Source organism: Emys orbicularis, chromosome 13 (genome assembly GCF_028017835.1).
Source record: "Emys orbicularis isolate rEmyOrb1 chromosome 13, rEmyOrb1.hap1, whole genome shotgun sequence".
NCBI classification, from domain to species: Eukaryota; Metazoa; Chordata; order Testudines; family Emydidae; genus Emys; species Emys orbicularis.
In genome coordinates, this window is record NC_088695.1 from 33,893,138 (window position 1) to 33,914,255 (window position 21,118).

Below are 21,118 nucleotides of genomic sequence, written 5' to 3' on the forward strand. Positions count from 1 at the left end.
TGAATATCTGTTGAGGCTTGATAAAACTGTAATGAGATATGTATCCATTTCTGTTATTGTCAATCCTCTTTACGTTAAATATGCTCTTAATAATCCATCACTCCTCATGCGCATACAGGCCCTCTCTCTGAACTCTACATGAACTGCAGAAGTCATATACCACAGGACCGGATTCTGGCCCTACAGGCATTAGTGGAAATCACGGGTAACTCCAAGCTCAGCAGAATTACCCTGCTGCAAAGCCAGCAAAAGCAGCTTCAGAATCAAGCCCCAGTTTTCGAAAGGGTCAGCCTCCCACTGAGTTACTGCATTTTGTGCCCACATGGAGTTTTGCAGGGGCAAATAGCCATTGGTGTTGGCATAGCAGCACTGTGCCCAGCTCCCTTATCTCCAGGCGCAGTCACCTAGTTAGATATTTAGGCATCAGGTACCATGGTGATGGGCACAGTACAAGAACATGAATAGAAGAAAATATCTGAGCCCTATGAAATGCATCCCTGAATTACTTGTGCCTGACAAGTCCTGGGTACAAAAATCAGAGGCCACTTCTGATGGTCAGGCCCTCACCAAAGAGATTCATTCATACCCTGGAAAAGCTTTTGTTTATGAAATTCTGTACACATTGCAACAGCTAGAGCCTCTCAAACAAGAAAAATAGAGAGACAACCACGTCCACAATCAATACACTAGAAAGAAGTCAACAGAGGGTGGGGGCTTAATTCTGCTCCAAATTACATCTGCTCCAAAGTAAGCCTATTGACTTCAGTGAGTTTACACTGCTGTTCAATATCTTCATCAATGACTTAGATATTGGCATAGAAAGTACGCTTATTAAGTTTGCAGTTGATACCAAACTGGAAGGGATTGCAACTGCTTTGGAGGATAGGGTCATAATTCAAAATGATCTGGACAAATTGGAGAAATGGTCTGAGTTAAACAGGATGAAGTTTAACAAAGACAAATGCAAAGTGCTCCACTTAGGAAGGAACAATCAGTTTCACACATACAGAATGGGAAGAGACTGTCTAGGAAGGAGTATGGCAGAAAGGGATCTAGGGGTTATAGTGGACCACAAGCTAAATATGAGTCAACAGTGTGATGCTATTGCAAAAAAAGGAAACATGATTCTGGGATGCATTAACAGGTGTGTTGTGAGCAGGACACAAGAAGTCATTCTTCCGCTCTACTCTGCGCTGGTTAGGCCTCAACTGGAGTATTGTGTCCAGTTCTGGGCACCGCATTTCAAGAAAGATGTGGAGAAATTGGAGAGGGTCCAGAGAAGAGCAACAAGAATGATTAAAGGTCTAGAGAACATGACCTATGAAGGAAAGCTGAAAGAATTGGGTTTGTTTAGTTTGGAAAAGAGAAGACTGAGAGGGGACGTGATAGCAGTTTTCAGGTATCTAAAAGGGTGTCATAAGGAGGAGGGAGAAAACTTGTTCATCTTAGCCTCTAAGGATAGAACAAGAAGCAATGGGCTTAAACTGCAGCAACTGGAGGTTTAGGTTGGACATTAGGAAAAAGTTCCTAACTGTCAGGGTGGTTAAACACTGGAATAAATTGCCTAGGGAGGTTGTGAAATCTCCATCTCTGGAGATATTTAAGAGTAGGTTAGATAAATGTCTATCAGGGATGGTCTAGACAGTATTTGGTCCTGCCATGAGGGCAGGGGACTGGACTCGATGACCTCTCGAGGTCCCTTCCAGTCCTAGAATCTATGAAAAAAACATTTGGCCCTGAGTCTCTGAGTTCCTTTCAAGTAGTTCTTTCTCCACTATCACCCACCTGAAAGCTGCAGGAAAAGTTACTGTTAATCTGAGCCAGCAGGGACTCTCATTTCTGACCTGCAGTTCCTCCACAAGCTCTACAACCAATGGAGAAAACCAAAGGCAAGTCTCAACCAGTGAAGAAAAACTTTATGTTGAATTCTTTACTGAGCTTTCTAATTAGGTGATAACTTTCCTAGACAGAGCTACAGAACTAAGACCCAGGGATAGAAGAGTGGATTACGATTGACAATTTCCATCAGAGTCAACATTCACTGCTTCTCCCAGATACAGGAAAGGGGAGCAAATCTTCATCTCTTCCTACCTGCAGCTACAAGAAAATTGGACCGTTACAATACAAGCCACCCAGCAGATTGTGGGTGAAGTTTGTCCCTATACAAAGAGCCCATGGAAGATTCACCACTTAAGCCCCAGGGTTTGATGGTGACCCAGTGTGATGAAGTGAAGTTTTTCACCTTGTTATGTTGCATGTGAAGCTTACTGTCCTATACTAATACTGTGTGTACCTCAGTTTCCCTGTGTACTGCACCAATGCCTACATAGTGGGAATTGGGTGTGTGACTTTTGCTGAAGCCCTCAGAGCAGGTGAGGTTGTCCAGCTGCCTGCTCGTAAGGTATGGCCAATGCCCTTCGTAACCTGAGACCCAGGAGGGGGAGGCGACCAGGTGACACTTTGCCAGGAAGCAGGACAAAGACCGGAGGAGGAGCAAGGGGCGTTGCAGAGGCCAGGCAGCGGGGTCCAGGGCAGTCTCCTGTCTGGGACTTGGAGAGGGGGGAGTCCAGGGCGTCTGGCCTGGGGTCCCCCCAAGATAGACTTTGCTGAAAGTCACTGGTTTCTGTGCTAGCAAGCTCTGCTCTACGCTGTGTACCTGTTGACTAATAAACCTTCTGTTTTACAACGCTGGCTGAGAGTCACTGCTGACTGCAGAGTTGGGGTGCAGGGCCCTCTGGCTTCCCCAGGAGCCCCGCCCGGGCGGACTCGCTGCGGGAAGTGCACGGTGTGGAAGGGGATGCTGAATGCTCCGAGGTCAGACCCAGGAAGGCCGAAGCGGTGTAAGCTTCTTGCCCTGGCGACAGTGTGCTCAGAGAGAGGAGGCTCCCCCAGAGTCCTGACTGGCTTCATACAGAGCCGGTCCAGAGCATTGCCCCGGTGACTCCGTGACATCCAGCACAAGTGTAACTCAGGATTAACTCTACTGAAGTCCAGAGGGTTAACACCAGTGCAAAAATGGTGCTAGCAAGAGGAGGATCAAGGCTCATGACTGAGCATTTTCCCTCACTTCATCTGCTAGAATCTTTGAAATGACTCACTCCAGAGAAGGGCTGTGCCATGGGCTCCTAGGAAATGGTCCGCCAGAGGGCCTGTTGAATTTATTACACCAAATTCTTCTCCCACGTTTAATGGTATAAATTGGAGGTCATTTCATTCAAGTCTAGGAAGGCCCTATGGTTCTACACTGATGTAACCAAGAATAGAATTTGGCCCAGAGAACAAACTCCATGGGTTGAGGTGTATTGTAGAAAGGGAAGGAAGAAAGGGGTGGACTTGAGTTTCTCTCATCCTGAAGATGAAGCAGTGATCAGTTCCTTACCATACAGTCACTAAGCCAATTACAGCCACCCGAGGCGCTATGGGAGACTTAAGTGGTACATGGCCAGCTGCCCAGGGCTGAATTTCCTTTACTGCCGAACCGACTTGTTTTCAGCTGTGCTGGTTGTAGGACGGGGGACACTTCACATCACCTCTGCACTTCTCCAACCCCAGGGCTGCAGGGAGTCAGTTCAGAGTTTGAAGGTTGCTTTAATTTACAAACACCTGCAGCAGCCTCCAGGAGCTGGATACTCCAAGGCTGCAGAGAAGAATCCCCAGCTAGCAACGTAGGGTGTGTCCACACTGCAAAAGAAGGCGTGTTCTTAACTTTCCTTAGCTGACACCAGTTAGCTAACTGGTTAAAATAGCTGTGAAGACACAGCAACTGTGCTTTTAACTCGGGTTAGCAGGTTGGTTCAAGCCTATAGGGGAACCAGGGATTGCATTCTAGCTGCTAACCCAAGCTGCCATGTCTTCACTGTGATTTTAACCCACATTAAGACCACACCTTTTTCCTCCATGTAAACAGACCCACAGGTTAGCTGTTAGAGTGGCACAAAGAAGCCTTATTGTGACTAAGGAGCTGACCCAAGAGTCTAGGCAGCTGGTGATCAGACTAAGCTGGGATGGCTGAGGCTGCCAGTCTGTTGAATGAGGGACCCTGCTAGAACTTGCCTGTGTTTAAATATAACACTTTTCGCTACTTTGCCTGGAAGTTGCATCCCGAATGGGTTAAGGTGCTTGGAAGAGAAGTCTTGCTGGGGGGAAAAAATCAGTCACGCAGCAGCTGCCGACGAGAGTCAGTGTACTCTGACTCCAGCGGTTATTGTTACAAAGGCCACTACATGGCTAGTGACCACATGACATGCTCACACCCACCTGCAGGAAACATGGGTCTGTCTCTAAAGGGAGACAACTTGACTTCAGTGAAACGTGCAAGACAGAAGGGGAAGGGATTGATCTCCCAGCGTTCTATTGCTCAGGCTACCACCAGCCAAGTAAACACTAATCCCTGGGAGAACAGACTTAACGGCGTTCATGATGGGAACAATTATGAAGGGGGTGGGGAGAAACAAAAACTCCTTTGTACTCTATCTGCCAGGGAGAAAACCAAGACAAGCGCCAAAGGCAGAATTACATGTTAATCTCTTTTGAAGTCAACTAAGCAGTTTACCGGCACCGGCAGAGTTTTGGAAGCCATCTCCCTAGCCCCTCCATACAAATGCAACTAACAGGACTACCTCTTCAATTGACCCAAGAGACGGATTTAATCCTGGAGGGAGTACAAGGAGCTCTGGAGGAGATTTAATCCATCTCACCTTAGCAACTTCATCCCCAGGGGAGACTCTTCTCCCCCATAGCTGGGCTGGCATGCAGAACGCCACTTTAATCAGCTCTCCCAGGGAGGAAGCGTTGTTGTGTCATTTTACACAGCAGACAAAGGGGAAGGGATATTATTTGTGTTTTCTTTCTTGCTCGGCTTCAGCACATGATGATTCAAATGCTGGAAATGCTTAGAGGGAAAAGACATAGTGAATCTCAGCACAGCAGGGGCAACGGGCCAAATTCAGCCCAGATGGTGTAAGGCGATGTAACTGATGCTTCCCTGCACCTGCTAATCCCCAGATGACCTAGTGGGGGGCTCAAGGCAGGGGAGCGCAGTCTGCGGTACTGCTGCCTCCCTCCCTCCTGCACTGTTTTCTGCTGTACACAGGCAGATTTAGATTTCACCAGGGGACCAGCTCCTCAGCTGTAGATCACTGGAGCTCCACTGACTTTGAGAGCGTGACTCTGATTTATACCCAGGGCCGCCCGGGGGGGGGGGGGGGGGGCAAGTGGGGCAATTTGCCCCGGGCCCCACAGGGGCCCTCACGAGAATATAGTATTCTTTATGGAAGGGGCCCCCGAAATTGCTTTGCCCCAGGCCCCCTGAATCCTCTGGGCAGCCCTGTTTACACCAGCTGGGGATCTGGCCCAGGAGCCCTGATTTTTTGAGGGGGACAAGGTGCACTTTGATTAGTACAGGGATACCCTAGCCACGCCCACTCCCCAGCCCAGGGTTGTGCGGAGCTCTCTGCAGAGGAGAGGCCATGGCCAAGTCCCACTTCTCCTCCCCACACTGACTTTCTGCCTCAGGGGCTTCTGCAAGCAAGGTAGGCCCCAGGCTGCGTTTAGTCCAGGTGCTGCTACCTCTCCCTCTATCCCTCATCACTTAGATTTCTGGCTGAAATGGGGGATTTTAGTCTGAGGCCCCCTCACTCAATTAATCAGGGGGTGATGTGTTTATCACCACAGCTGGGAGAGAGCATGTGTGTGTGTGAGGGGAGTGTCTTTCCTTTGCTCCGGGACTGTCTTCTGGCCTGACCAAATGTACCTTGGCTATCCCAGGCTCTGGATTGGGCCACCTCTCTTGAAAAGTTCTCCTTTCCCTGCTATTTCATTTGGACCCAAAGTACTTAACTGTCCAGAGGTAAATTGGAACAAAACAAACAAGCAGCTGTTTTTTATCCAGAGCTAAATTCAATGACCTGAGCAACCTGGAGCATTCTCTGTGATGGACTTCAGAAAGGTCCAGCAGAAACTCCATTCAGCAAGTAGTACTGAGTGACAACATTCAAATACAACGCACACATAGGGTTGCTAACTTTCTAATCACACAAAACCAAACACCCCTTCTCCGCCAATGACAGCTGCAGAGCTGGCGCTGGGGCCTGGCCACCCCAGGACCTACGAGCCGCAGGGACTTGGCGGACGCTTCCGGAGGCAGCATGGAGCCAGCGCAGGTAGGGAGCCTGCCTTAGCCCTGGGCCCCCGCTGCGCTGCCAACCGGACTTTTAACGGCCCGGTCTGCACTGCGCCAGGGTCTCTTTTCGACCGTGCATTCCGGTCAAAAACCAGACACCTGGCAACCCTACGCACACCATCAGAACAAACTCTCATTAGTTGATCAGTGGTCATGAGGGCAGGATATTTCTACTTAGGAAATGCCAATTGACCCTTTCACGGGGATGACAACATGTATCATATAAGCTAGCACTGTCTGCCCACCTGTCTCCTTGTCTGAAGCTACTGCTACACTCTTTACTGTAGCAAAACCCCCACTGATGTCACCAATAGATTTTAGTGGATCAAGGCTACTGGAGTGTGGCAGCTTTTGGCCTGCTACATAGTACCCCCACCACACGCTCATCCCACTAGTTAGTGCATGTAGGCCTTGCTGGAGCCCTAGGCATAAACTAAGAGTACGAAGCAAAGTAGGCCATGTCAGTAGAGTAACACCAGGTATTGGCTAACCAAGTAAGCGCATCTAACCAGAGAGGATGGTACAAGAACACCCAGAGTTCTCAAATAATCACATACACAAATTCCCATGAGATTATACAGGAACACACCGACCCCTTGTAAAATAAGGATGGGATGACAGGATAATGGATGAGGAGGTTTTGTTTGAACTAGCAGGTACAAGATACCAGGGTGATAACAAACAACATGGAGCATAATATGTCACTTATTTGTATCAATGTATAAAAGGAGAAGTCATGGGAGGGGCATACATCGGCTGAGGGGACAGCATCCTGTTTGCTGACTGAGTCCTTACCTTGTATCAGGCACACGTGTTAGTGTCCCTATGAGCTACTGGACAGGGCGCTAGTACCGTGCTTTGCGGACAATAAACCTGGCCGAGCACCTTCGTCACTGATCCGAGCCTGTGGTTTTTCTAAACAGCACCGAGGTCTGCTGAATCAACATGCTGTGCACTCTGCTGGTGCAGCTAACACTGGAGCTCCAAGAATAGCAGCATTAACAACTCTGCAGCACCAGCAACATGCCACAGCACTAACAACATGCACCATTCTCAACTCCCCATCAGCGGTCCCATCCAGCACCCAGTTCTCTGTCCATCCTCCCACATTTCTGCTGCACTGCAGCCCCATCTCCTGACCCCTCAGTCCATTAGGGGAGGTGAGTAGGGGCAACAAGAACTCACCCCACAAACAGATGAGCAGGATCTCTACACGGCCTGGGTAGGGGGTGGAGGGTGGATCAGGGCAGGAGGCAACCAGAGGTTGGAGGTGTCAGGAATACACAGGGGTGAGGAAAAGAAGGGAACAGGTTACATCCCTTCAATCCTAGGATCTGCCCTTGTGCAACATTTCTCCCAATTAGCTTCTCCATTAGAATCAGAACCCTTTGACTATTCCCTCTCCATCCTCTATAGAGTACTTTTATGGGTATTAAAATGTAACACACACACAGTTGATCCCCTAGTTTCCCATCATAGTGTCTCCTTTTGAGACAAAAAAAATGGCAAAAAGGTCACTCGCCACACTTCCACTCCCTGGAGACCAAACCTGTCTACAACCACAAAGCCTTCCACAGTCCTGAGCCAGAGCCTCCGGTGCTGTAAGCTGGCACAGTCAGTGGAGCTACACCAGCATATATCAACTGAGAATCTAGCCCCTTGCATTCAGATCACCCAGGTTCTCTATACACCAGGTGCCATCACAATGCCTTGCACCAAACACTGCTAGAGCTTCATGGTTTACATCCCCCTCCATACTCTTGGAAATGTTCTCGAGAAGGCTTTGCGAAAATGTCAGTCTCCATCTGATTTCCTCCCTCTCTGCCCTCCTTGTTTATGGAGCGTGTAATGACAAAGAGTTGAATGGAAATAGTTAAGCAGCCCATACACTTAGCATGTCAACCAATTCAAGATCTGTGGCTCTAGAAACACAGGCCCCTACCCAGTAAGCCAGTAGAGGGAGCTATTAGACATGGGTAGGTCTGTCATACTCCAGCAGGAAGCAGCAACAGACAGACATTGACTAGTGCACTACCACTTCCCTAGACTCGTTATCCCAGAAGAAGCATTTATTCCCATACTAGTCACAAGGAGCAAAAAGCAGCACAAGTTCTCCTCTTTTAAAATAGTTTTCAAAACGGTTAAAATGCCAGTTACCTTCGGTTCTGATGGTGAAGGGAGAGTCTCCCAGTCTTTTGGCTGAAAACTGGCCTCCCAAAGATGTCATTAAGAAGCACAGGGTGAAAAATCCAATGCCCAGCACAAATATCCTGAGGGAGGAGAAAAAGAAAAGATAAGGTGAGACACAATCAGTAATGGCTTCTCTGCTAAACAGGTTGTCCCACCAGTTACTAGTAAGCTATGGGTCTCTTCACTCACAGGCCCACAAGTCCTGTGGTCTGATTCTCAGCAAAACCCCCTCCACCCAACACCCTATCGAGAGCTCACTTGCACTGACTTTTCTTACTGAAAAGTCTGTATGAGAAAAAAAAGGGGGGGCGGGCATTGAGAGGTGGAATGGGCAATCGTGCCATGTACCAGAACTCTAACCCTCAGCAGCTGATTCTTAATCCTGGTCCTCTTGGCCATTCAAAGAGGATTGGCCAAGTCACCAGTGTTGATCTGTTTTAGTAACATAGGAAATACCAAGCCAGATCAGACCAATGGTCCATCTAGTCCAGCAGCCGGCCAGGCTTAGAGGTGCACTAGGCACTGAACAGCTCATTGCTGTCAAGACTTAGGTGGCTTTGAGTATGCCACCCAGCAGAAATTTTGGTGCCTAGGAGACTTTACTGGCAGAAACAAAAGCACCAACAGAACGTAGGTGCCTACTGGGTTAGCTAGTAGCCAAGTGGGGGTTCTGAAGATCTAAATTTTGGACCTAGGCACCTAAAGTGGCAGTGCGGCATTTAAATCTCTTTGTCGATCGAGCTCTTTGTGGTTGGCTTATGCCCTGAAGCATGAGGGCTGATACCCCAAACATAAAGTGAAAACCCTGTTATTCTCCGACAGTTGCCTCTAATGACCCTGTGGATGCTCTCATTATTATCCATCCTCTATTGAATCCTAGTGCGTGGCCTCAGTGATATCTTGTAGCAGTGAGTTCCACAGGGTGATTATGTGTTATGTATGATCACTCTTAAATGTATTGCCTTGTAATTTCATTGGCTGTCCCTTTGTCCCATTTTGCATAGTTGTCCACTGTTATTCCCTTTCTCTCTCCTCCCTAGGGGAATCTGTCCAGCCAATACAATTTGAGCTAATAAACTAGAGGTGAAAGGCTTCACATTCTATTGCCAATGCCTTAGCCATCCAGCACCCCTGCTAAGAGGTGTTGATGAGCACTGTACAAATGCTAACATTATATATTAATGAGAGGCAGCATGGTCCACAGGATAGGGTGTTACCAGATTTGCCCGTTACTTTGGGGTATGCTCATTTATTAGGGATACTCTTCTGGGGCGGGTTTCTGTAATTCTATCAATGTACTGCTTGTGTTCTCATACGGAGCTCTACTTCTCCCTTCTGCAAGTTCCCTCCCAATGGAGCTATCCTGCAGGACCTAGGTTCCCCAGGGCTGGGTTCGTCCAGCCCCAGAATGAGACGAACACACACACATTAACAGAGCGCCTCTGAGCAGACTGGGTCAATCAGCATTCCCAAGCTGACCCCTTATATGTCCCTGGACTCAGCAGGCTGGGTTGAGCAGCACTTCCAAGCTGTCACCCTTATATGCCACAGGCACTGCACCGGAATAGAGTACGCCTGAGCAGGCTGGGTTGAGCCGCACTTTCAAGCTGCCACCCGCATATGCCACAGGTTCAGCACGTCCCTATCCCCACTTTCACGTTACAGTTGTTCTGGTAGTAACGCACTTGATAAGCAAACCCCACAGGATTTTGGGGCGCTGCAGGGATCTTTAGCTTAGGTAAAAGGAGCATTGCTGCACTGCAAATAGGGAAGCCAAAAACACGAGACAGAGAGAGAGAGGGAGGGAAGCAACCAACTTAACCATAAAAGTTAGTTATTGCCAGGTAATAACCATACAAGGAGACCCAAACAAACAAAACAGTTACAATATTAAATCTAGCTTACATTTGATTACAAAAGTCAGGTTTAGAAAACTATAACTGATCACACATGTCAGGGTTAGAAAGCTATACCTAGAGTAGAAAAGAGAGAGAGAGAGCTGGATTCTCACCACTCCATGAACCTTGAACCGGTCGAGGTTCCCCGGTGGTGGTGGTAGCTGAGGGTCTGGACTGCTGGCAGAGCCCCCAGCATGATCAGTCAGGAGAAGATGAAGTCCCAGTGGAACTGATGCAGATTTTGGATCCAGGCATCAGAACACTTACTTGAGCACGGGTAGGGGTTTTTTGTAGGGAAACAACAATGGTTCAAGAGAGAACACTAGATTTGTTAATGGGTAAACTGGGGGCTCAAGGGAGTGTACCAAAGTTGTTTTGTTCAGGCTAGACAATAGGAACTGATCATTCCTGGCTATGGGCGGCGTTCCTTTGAGGGAGCTCACAGTGCAATTAGGCAGCTTCCGTATTTTGGATACCAATAAAGGATTTATTACTAGAATTGGTCTGATAACTACTGAGCTGGGTGTGTGCAGGCATGGGTTCATTAACATCTGGAGCAGAGATCCCCCATGATGCAGTGCTTCCCTGCTTTTCTGGTCCCAGAGTTCAGTGCGGTTCTTGCCTTGGAATCTCTGTTCTCTGTTCTGTATGCTAATGGAGATGCCTCCCTATCCTGTCTTCGATGCGAATGAGGCTAGGGGAGTTGCCTTAATCCTGTCACCCTTGTCCAGAAGGGTTTAGGTGTGTCCCCCATTGCCTTTTCACTACTTTTTGTAAGTCTTTCTTCTGATCGGTTTTGGTTCAAGCAGAGGCTGGGGGCCGGGAGGTCCTTTGTGAGTCAGACAGGCTGGATACTGTGCCCTGGTTCCCCAAGAACACAGAGCTGACAGGTAACAAGGGCACTAACCTAACAGACCAGAGTTCTAATCTTGGCTCTTCTATTGAGCAGTGTTGCCTCTCTATGCCTCTGGTTCCCCTCCTACCATTTGAGCGTCCTAGCTAGTGAGATGTCAGCTTTTTGGTGCAAGGGTTGTCGCTCATCAAAACTGGACAAAAGTTTCTCCCCCAAACCTTTTTCTGGTAAAAATGCAGATTGGGTGACACTTGAACATTTCATGAACTTGTACTGATTTCACAAATTTTTTTTTTAAACTAAAATAATTTTTTTAAAATTCCAAAACATTGTTTCAATATTATCAAAATGAAACATTCTGGTTTTCTTATTCAAAACAAAGTCGTTCTGAAATTTCCTTTATTTGCTTTTAAAAACAACATTAACAAAAAGTGTTCAAAAACTAAATGAAGTCTTTTTGCTCAACTGAAACAATGTTTTTAACCTTTTGATTTGACCAACATTTCTTTTTTCATTGGACCTGAAACAATGTTTTATTAATTATTATTATTATTATTATTACTAGCAAAAAAGGTTATTCAAATAATTCTGCTTAGGATATATTTGTACAGTGCCTAACACAATAGGCCCTGATCTCAGCCAAGGTCTGTAGGTGCTATCGTAATATAAATTCTGAGATACTCAGATTTTCATATTGAGAAAAACTCCAAAAAAGGAGACTTTGCACCTTTCCTTAGACTTTCACAGCTGTGCACAATGACTATAACATACTATTTTTATTTGGAACTAAGCTGCCATCAATTGCATAAACTATCTATTGTGCTCAGCTTTGCAGTCTGGGGGACAGGCAAGACACGAGGCTTACAGGGTGACATTCCCATTCACAACAATCTAGCTGCTGAACTAAATTTGAAATGAACTCCTCAGGCACCACAATTGCCTTCTTTCCTCTTTGCCTGATTCATTCCACTGAGTAGGCTGGGAGCTGAAGTGGACATTATTCTAACTGGCAAGGAACTAGGTCCCTGTCTCCACTAGATAAATGGAACATACTCAGTGGGACTAAAAAGTTGTATGTGGCACAGAAAAATAAAAAAGCATTTTCTCAAGCCAACTCTATATTTTCAGAGATGTGAAATCTCTCCTCTATTATTCCAGTTCCAGTCACCAGCCTGATACCCTTCAAGAGATGAATTAGAGGTCAAAACACAGAATCTATTTGGGTGGCAGCTGCATTGTTATAAAAGAAAAACTGAGCATCTTCCAAGTTCCTTTGAGTTAAAGACTTTCCTCAGTAGACAGCACCCTTACTCAAGCAGCAAGATTGGGTGGGGAAGTGAAGAACGAGACACCTAGAATTGGCTGGGAAATGTATTTTATTTTCCACCAAAGATTGCGAAGAAAGTGTTCATTGAAACTTTTAATGGGAATTTTTCATTTAAAACTCCTGAAAAACCAAAAGCCTATTTTTTTGGTCTTTTATTTGTTTAAAATTGAATGTTTTGGGTCTTTGGTTTTCATTTACTATGATCCCAATTTCCATTTAGTCAAAAAGCCATCTTTTGTTTAAATAAAAGCTTCAACAAAAAGAAAATTGACCCTCTGTAATGCGACCCAAGGATGGGAATGAAGGATTGAAAACTAAGGAGCCTCGTCATGAATACAATCAATGTGGCGGAGATTTTTAGAAGTGACTAGTGATTTGCCCAACCACTGACCTCCTAAATGGGCCTCATTTGCAGAGGGCAGGTGTTCAGCCTGTCTGAGAATCAGGCCCCTTTATGGCGTCTCAAATTGGATGCTAAAATAGTGAGCAGGGAATGTTCAAAGGCACAAAGCTCAGTTAGAGACACAGCTCCCAATGACTTTGAGGCACCCCAAGTCACTTTTGACCATCTTGACTGACCATCAAGGAGTGAGGCCGACTGGAAGAGCTTTGGAGATCCCGTGATGTTTGGGATCCCAAAGAGAAGAAAACTGGCTTCTGTTCTCAGAGGAGGCTGAGTCAAGAGAAGGAAATGGTTTGAGCAGCCATTCATCATTAGGAGTACTATGGGTGTCTGAAAAGCTGAAGGAAGAAAGGGGTAGGGTGGTCACTCACGCGTTCCCAGAATACCAGATATACTGGTACTTCTGGGAATGGCATGCGCCCAATGCTGGTGTGACCTGGCATGCATGGCACATAGAGGATGCCATTTCAAAGAGCATGCCACCCCACCCCGCACCAACATGACATTGGACCCACCCACATGCAAGGTCATGCTGGCAGGGGTGAAGCAGTGCACTCTTCAAAGTGATGTCATAAGAGCATGAGAATGGCCATACTGGGTCAGACCAAAGGTCCATCCAGCTCAGTATCCTGTCTACCAACAATGACCAATGCCGGGTGTCCCAGAGGGAGTGAACCTAACAGGTAACGATCAAGTGATCTCTCTCCTGCCATCCATCTCTACCCTCTGACAAACAGAGGCTAGGGACACCATTCCTTACCCATCCTGGCTAATAGCCTCTTATAATGCCTCTTATATTGGACAAACTCATGCCCTGTTCTGTTTGAGTCTTGGATGAGGGACGAACCTCAGAAAAGCAGGACTATCTGGTATAAAGCCAGACGAATGGCCTCCCCAGATGAGGGCCCCATCATGCTAAGTTCTGTACAAACACAGGCAAGCTTACAACCTAAGCTGATGACTAACATAAGGAAGGGGAGAGAGAATTGATGAGATATATTCAGTCTATAAATCTCCACCTAGGAATTTATATGCCCCTTACCACCATAATGATAGCACCTCTCCATTGTCAATGAATTTTATCCTCACAAAGCACTACGTGGTAGGGAAGTGGTATTTATTATCCCCATTTTGCAGACAGGGAGTTGAGACAGAGGGCAGATTAAGGCTGGGATTCCTAAAGGAACGTAAGGGTGTTAGGTGCCCAGTTCCCAGAGGCCTGTTTGAAAACCCCAGCCTATGTGACTTGCCCACAGGGCCGCCGAGGGCGGGTTCGGGCCCCGGTGAAAAATTTTTTTCAGGCCCCCCAGCAAGGGCGGACCGGCTAAACAGGGCAGAGAAGGGGGGGAAGCCGGGGAAGCCGGGCCCTGGGCCCCCTTCCGGACTGCCGGGCCCCGGTAATTTTTCCCTGCTTCCCCCCCCCTCTCGTCGGCCCTGCTTGCCCACTGTCCAAGAGCTCAGACCTGAACCCATATCTCGAGTCCCAGCCCAGTGCTCCTATCACAAGGCCACCCTGTATGGATAAATACCCCCTTACATGTACTCTATCTCTATAACCACTGACTTTCCCCAGCTGCCTCTCAACCCAGCTGTTTTCCTGGAGGCACTCCGGTAGAAGCAGACCTCGAGAAGGGATTTCTGTGCAAAGAGGGTAGCGGCCTATCGGGTCAGCTCAGAAAGGGAGCTCCATGCACAAGGGGTGAGGAAGAAAATGCAAAGACACTTGTAGGCGGCAGCAGGTGGTCAAGGCTAGCATCTTGGCAGAGTGGGAGCAGGGAAAGCAATGCAGTCAAGGAAGAGAGGGAAGGGCCTTGATGGTTAGGTCGAGACGGTGAAGGCTGCCCATGTGATGCACTAATCTGGCACATCTCCTGGGCAGTCTGCCCTCTTCCAATTCCTGGGCTGTGCTCACCCCCTCTAGACTGCCCACCTTTGTTCCGAATGGGGGAAAAGCAAGCACCAGGACTGAAGTGCATTGGCAGAGCTGTGCGGCAATCTGAACCATTTCCAAATCCTCTTTGTCTGCACCTGAGGAGAGCTGTACTCTGGACTACCAGGGCCAAACTCAGCTGCATGGTAAGAGATGAGACACGTTATACCCTGGCCAACAGCTGATCTGATCAAGCATGTAAGATGCCAAAAAGGAGCATAACTACTGCAGATTCGGCACTCGGGGGGGGGGTGTAAATTTATTTGCTATCCTCTTGGAACCAAGCTGAGCCTTGGTGTAAACTCCCTTTGAAAGCAATGGGAATGGTGCCTGCTTACGGTAGGGCTGAGTGTGCCCTCAGGTTCTAGGGACATAGAGGAGCCATTGGTATGGCACCCTTCCAAGGGAGGCCTGGTGGCTAGGGCACTGCCATGGGCCTCAGGAGATTTGGGTTCAGTCCTGGACTCTGCCATTGACTTCCTGCATGACCCTTGGCAAGTCACTTAGGCCCAGATCCTCAAAGACTTTTAGGCCCCTACATTTCTTTAAAATCCACAGGAGTGAGGAGCCTAAATACCTCTGAGAATCTGGGCATGTCTCTGGGCATCGTTTCCCCGTTTGTAAGCTACGGTAATAATACTTTCCTGATTCCCTCTCTTATAGCAGTCTCATCTATGGAGCGTGTAAGCTTGAGAGGGTAAGAGGGACTCCCTCTTACTACATGTCTGTTCTACAGGCCTCTAGGCACAATAGTAACACAAATAATAGGAATGCCCTGCTGCAGCTGGAGGGCGGTTCTAATCATCTATCCCTTTTCATCCAGTGCAGCCTCCCCCTTTCCTCCTCCTCCCTCCCCCCGGCATACTTTAATGACACATTACCTGGGGGATTGGAGTTTAAATGATCAGAGCTGATCCTACTCATCTATCAAATCCTTTCTATTGATAATGTCTTCATCATTATGCAAGGCCTTGTTTATGCATTTTAATTTTCATAATTATGATCTGGCAAGGAGCGATGGTTAAACTCCGCATTTAATTAACAATTTAGACCATGGGGGAAAGAAAGAAGGAAAAACCCTCCACAATTACTGAAGAAAAAAATTCAAAGGGGCCATGCGTTCTAGCATCTCATTAGAAGGAAAAAACTTCAGTTTCAAATGGATTGCAGAGGAAGGGGAGGAGGCTCAAGATTTTAGGTACTTAAAAAGATGTAATTTAACCATGAGCTTTCCATGGTCCTGAAACACCAGAGGCCTCTCAGACTGGGTCACCAGACAGCAAAATGCTAAGCAGCAGCATTAATCCTCCATGGGAACAATGCATTCTTAGCCCTGGTTTACACTGGGGGGGAGATCGATCTAAGTTACGCAACTTCAGCTACGTGAATAACGTAGCTGAAGTCGACGTACTTAGATCAACTTACCATGGTGTCTTCAGCGTGGTGAGTCAACTGCTGCCACTCCCCTGTCGACTCTGCCTGCGCCTCTCACGGCGCGGGAGTACAGGAGTCGACGGGAGAGTGCTCGGGGGTCGATTTATCATGTCTAGACTAGACGCAATAAATCGATCCCCGCTGGATCGATCACTGCCCACCGATCCCTAAGCTTCTGAGGAAAGAAATGGCTTTTCTACTTACGAGCTTTCACGGCACTCCTCTTTAGTTCCCCAAAGAGAAGCATAGAGATGGCTGGGGTAAGGCGCTATAGTTGACTTGTGATTAACTTTTGGCTCCATCAGGTACTGCTGGGTAGAATCACTCACTGAGGTACCTTTGATTTTGAAGTCAGACACATTAGAAGTGAGCCATTCACACAAGTTTCTATCAAGAAATCCTCCTCTCCATTATTTGATCTCCTCCTGCTATGTTTACAGAGTGCTAGCAATCAGCAACTCTTCTCCATTCCCAGGGCACGCTCACAGATTTGGGACTTTTCCCTCACCACACTAAGCTTATCCGGAGGATGATTACTGAATTCAGCTGAGCGCCACTTTGATTTCAATGGGCCAAATCTCCAGTTGGTGCCTGGCAACTTCACTGATGCTATGCTGGATCCAGCCCACTGACTTCAGTGGAGCTAAGCTGATTAAACGCCAGCTGACATGTGGTCTCAATAGATTTAGGTGACCACTATGGACTGCAGACCAGCCACAGTACTACACAAAGCTGGGGGGGGGGGTCTAGATTCCAAGGGTTTGCCTACACTGCAGCACTAACTTAAGTGTGGATAAGAGCAGCCAGCTGCTCTTGAGTTAGTCTAGCTCACGTGAGAGCATCCACACAGACGTTTGGATTAGCAGCACATTAGCTACGTCCCCACTGCATTACTAGTGTGAGCATCAACAGCTCTCAAGCGTCAACCCACACCCCCAGTAGCTTGAGATTAAAGCACCACTTAACTTGAGCTAGAGATTAAGGGAGCACTTGAATCATACCTCGAGCTAAAGCTGCGGTGAAGACGAGGCCTAAGAGCATACGCAAGTCTCACCACATGCTCGCTACATAAAATGGTGGCTTGGGATCTGTAAGGGCAGAGTTCAAACAACAGGGTGTGCCACAGGTGAGGACTGAAGTGCGCTGGTAAATTGGTGGAGGTAGGGAGAAGTAGGGCTAGAATAGGAGAAAAGTTGCAGGTCATGACACCTTTAGCTGATCTGTGGGATGCTCAAGGCCTAGACTAGCAGGGGGTGAAGAGCATCAACAAAGCTGGGGGGCAGGGCTTAGACCTAGAAAATAAGTGGGTGCTGCAGGTCGGGTTTCCCTCACCACCTCAGTCCTACCACACTGGTGTTGTTAGCCTTTCAGTTCCAATGCTTCAAAATATTCCCACCAAACACCATTACCGATGAATTAAACCAGGGAGAATCCTTGCCACCAGTTTGTTTAAATGATTGGGGGGAAAACACCCCTGAGGTGCTTTAGCCACAGTCAATCACATCTATTTTCCTGTGATATAAAATCTCAAGGAAAAAACATCTCTTAGAAAAGCCTGATTCAAGTCTCACACTGGTTTAACAGCTGCGTAACCCTATTGATTTCAATTGCTCCCAATTTACACCAGCATAAGAGCAGAATCAGGCCCTAGTGTACTGAGAACACTGTCCAGGTACCTGAGTCTCTTAGCAAGACCAAGCCCCTGAACTGGTCACCTGGCCCCATCCCCAAATCCCCACAGACATATCCCCTCCTGTTCCAGTCTCAGGCCTAATTTTAATCAGACTTGGCCAGTGTGCTATGACTCATTGCTGTTACTCCTACTTCAAGCCTTATTCCCAGGACACTGCTAGAGATGAGATTTCCCCACTCCCAGAGGGGGAGCCCCTTCCACTAACTTCATCTTGGTGTTTAACAAACATATTTATGGAAGTGAATGAACAGCCCCTCTCAAAGTGGCGCTGGCCCCGTCCCCCACTGAAGGCAGCCGCCGAGCCCAGCACAACGCCTTGGGCGCTGCTGTTCTATTAAGCAGAGTGTCATTCAACAGGAGCAAAAGCGACAGCTCTAGATGACGGCTGCGTATAGTGTTTGACACAACTGGCACAGCTGGTGAATTGCTACAGAGTAACCGCCCTCCTTTAGCCCCCTCCCTGCTAGTTCAGGGTGTGCCCCAATCCACCTCTGCTCCATCCATGAGTGTTGCATCTGTTAAGTCAATCAGAGATTTGCCCTGGACTTCACTGAGGGCAGGATTGGCCCACAGCAGCGGAATGAGGATGAGGGATAAGGGAATTGCTTCCACCCCCTCTTCAACATGCAGCCCAACTGTGGTTAGGCACCTCTCCCTTCTCTTCTATCCTCCTTCCAGGAGGCAAGCTCTGCTATCCAAAAGCAACTGCCCTACAGCACAGCCTCACCGGCGTGCCCCTTCTACCCATTTGCTATCTCCCCAACCTGCCTGCCATCAGATTGGAGACAAAATCCCTGCCAAGCCAACAGGGAGGTACAATCCCCTTGCTGACCCACTCCCAAGTCCTAGCAGAGCTACCTGTCCCACCTGTTTGCCTGGATGGTCCAAGAAGGTGGGCAGTCCAGTGATTGGGGCACTAACCTAGGAGTTGGGCAACCTGTGTTCAGTTCTCAGCTCTGCCACAGACTCCCTGTATGGCCTTGAGCAAGGCACTTAGCCTCCTCTGTGTCTCAGTTCCCCATCTGTACAATGGGGATAATCACACTCCCATACCTCTGAGAGGTGTTTGGAGGATAACTACATTAAAAGACTGTGAAGTGCTCAGATACAATGGTGGTGTGCGGGGGCAGATGAATTCTTTAGACAGATGAAATTTCAGCAGCAATAATTCTCAAAAGCTATCCCATGTGAGAAAAGATAACCCGACCCTCCCTTCCATCCCCACAAACGCCATTTCCTTTGGCCAAGTTTAAAACCCAGCATCCTGGTTTGTGAAATCCACTTTGAATGCTTTTGTGTTACTTGGACCATCAGAAAGCACTGTGATGGGTTTGTTTGGATCCAGACCTAACCTTTATATTTTTAATTCCTCACCCATAAGACACAAACAAACAATGCCCTTTGGAGGCTGGAAGTGCATAAAGCATGACTCCTCAAATCAGTTTTAAAGAAAGCACACAAGCATTAGAGAAGAGTTTGCATATTAATGGACAGTCCACACACACACACACACACACACACACACACACACACACACACACACACACACACACACACACACACACAAAAGACGTACAGCAAGGAGTTTATGCAAATCAATAGTCACAGAATCATAAAAACTTTGTAGTTGTTGGAGGGGAGGAGATCAGTACGTAGAAATGCATAAATTCAGGTGGGGAGGGGAGCTTGGAAGGTCTGACTTTGGATAAGATTCTGCTCTTGGTTACACGTGTGAATCCGGAGCAACCACATTAACATCATTGGATTCAAACCAGTGTCACTGACAGCCAAAGCTGGCTTTTAATTTGTATGCATCGATTCCCCAGTGGTTGCAAATATCACCAAGAAAAGTATTAAAAACCTGAAAATAATACCCAACTGATATTAGCATAACAAATGAATTAGCAGGCCAGGTACAGTATGCAAGAGCCATACATCAGCTCCCATCAAGCTGACTTAAAGGCAAACTTGCTTTGATTCTTGACATTTCAATCTGGGATTGATTCCCCTGGAAGACAGTGAGGGCTAGGAAATTTGTTTAGATGAATTATTCAATTTCAGCTCCCTGAAGCTGAACAGAAAGATGGGGTGCAAAGGCCGGGGGTGGGGAGGGACAATGGTAAATAGAGCAATAAAAAGAACTTTACCTAAAAGGTCTCAAGGTGACAAGACATCTTCTGATCATTATTTTTCCATCCGAATTGACTGTGATCATTGTTCAAACTTATATAAGAAATAAAAAGGAAGCAACCCGACACTTTAGCCAGCCATACGCTGCCGTTACACAGTGCCCATGGTTAGGACGATTTGTATACAGAGGTGGGGTAAGCACCCCAAACCAATCCAACTTCACCGAGAGGGGGATTAGCTCTTCTGCTCCAGGTAAGCTACTTCTCTTCCAATGGAGCAACCCTGGTGAACGTTTGTCTGCTCTGGATGAAATAGATCTTAACAGAGCGAGCACGACTGAACCAGGTTCTCTTGCGGGATTTTCTTATTCACATTTTGGAGGCAGGTTGTCGCAAACGGCAGCACTTCTGTCCATCCATCTCTCCCCACAGAAGATGGAGCAGCTGGGAGACACCTTGACTCCTTCATCACATCCACTTTTTGTTCTCCTTCCTGTTCACTCCAGATTTCACCTTAATTGGAGTCAAATGCCGGACACCCACCCCCCTACACACATACACAAACCAGCATTCAGCACTTCCAGCTAGTTGCTGTCCTCTGGGAAGGCTTCCCAAGTCAAAAGTCTGCACTGTTCTGGATTCCGATGGTGTTCCCAACCCTCTATGTCCACAGATGTGATATCAGAGCCAGCTCCATCCCATCCTGGGAGCTCCCTTGCACAAACCTAGGTATCCAGCCCCTTGCTTTAATCTGAGCAGGCACTGCATTGTTTCCATCGGAGAAGGCTGCACTGCTCCAGCTGGGATTGGCGAAAACCTTCCTGTTAAATTGTGGATTGGGCACCATCTAGTGGTAGCCATGGGATGGCATCAGTTGCCTTCTGTTAAGGAGTGATTATGTTGGTAGGGCTGATCCAGCAGCTATGCTGGCTCTTGGAACTTCTTCGCTCCAGAGATTTCAATGTTTCCTCGGCTGCAGACCTATATTTTGAAATCTCACCCCCTGACATCTTTTACCAAGACAACTGAGCCCCCATCCCTATCAGTGAACTCCTAAATTTTAATAGCAACAGTAAATCT

At 47.5% G+C, this 21,118-nt stretch overlaps 1 protein-coding gene across 2 annotated transcripts in view; it reads right to left on the bottom strand.

Moving 5' to 3' along the window:
• Positions 1 to 20,124, bottom strand: part of MGAT5B (alpha-1,6-mannosylglycoprotein 6-beta-N-acetylglucosaminyltransferase B) — a 172,017-nt gene extending 151,893 nt beyond the window's left edge. For both annotated transcript variants that reach the window (XM_065415867.1, XM_065415866.1), the window contains exons 1-2: positions 20,057 to 20,124; positions 8,339 to 8,451 (exon numbers count right to left, since the gene is read on the bottom strand). In XM_065415867.1, the coding sequence (XP_065271939.1) occupies positions 8,339 to 8,451; positions 20,057 to 20,124 (181 nt within the window). The remainder of the gene's footprint in view (positions 1 to 8,338; positions 8,452 to 20,056) is intronic.
• Positions 20,125 to 21,118: the final 994 nt, after the last annotated feature.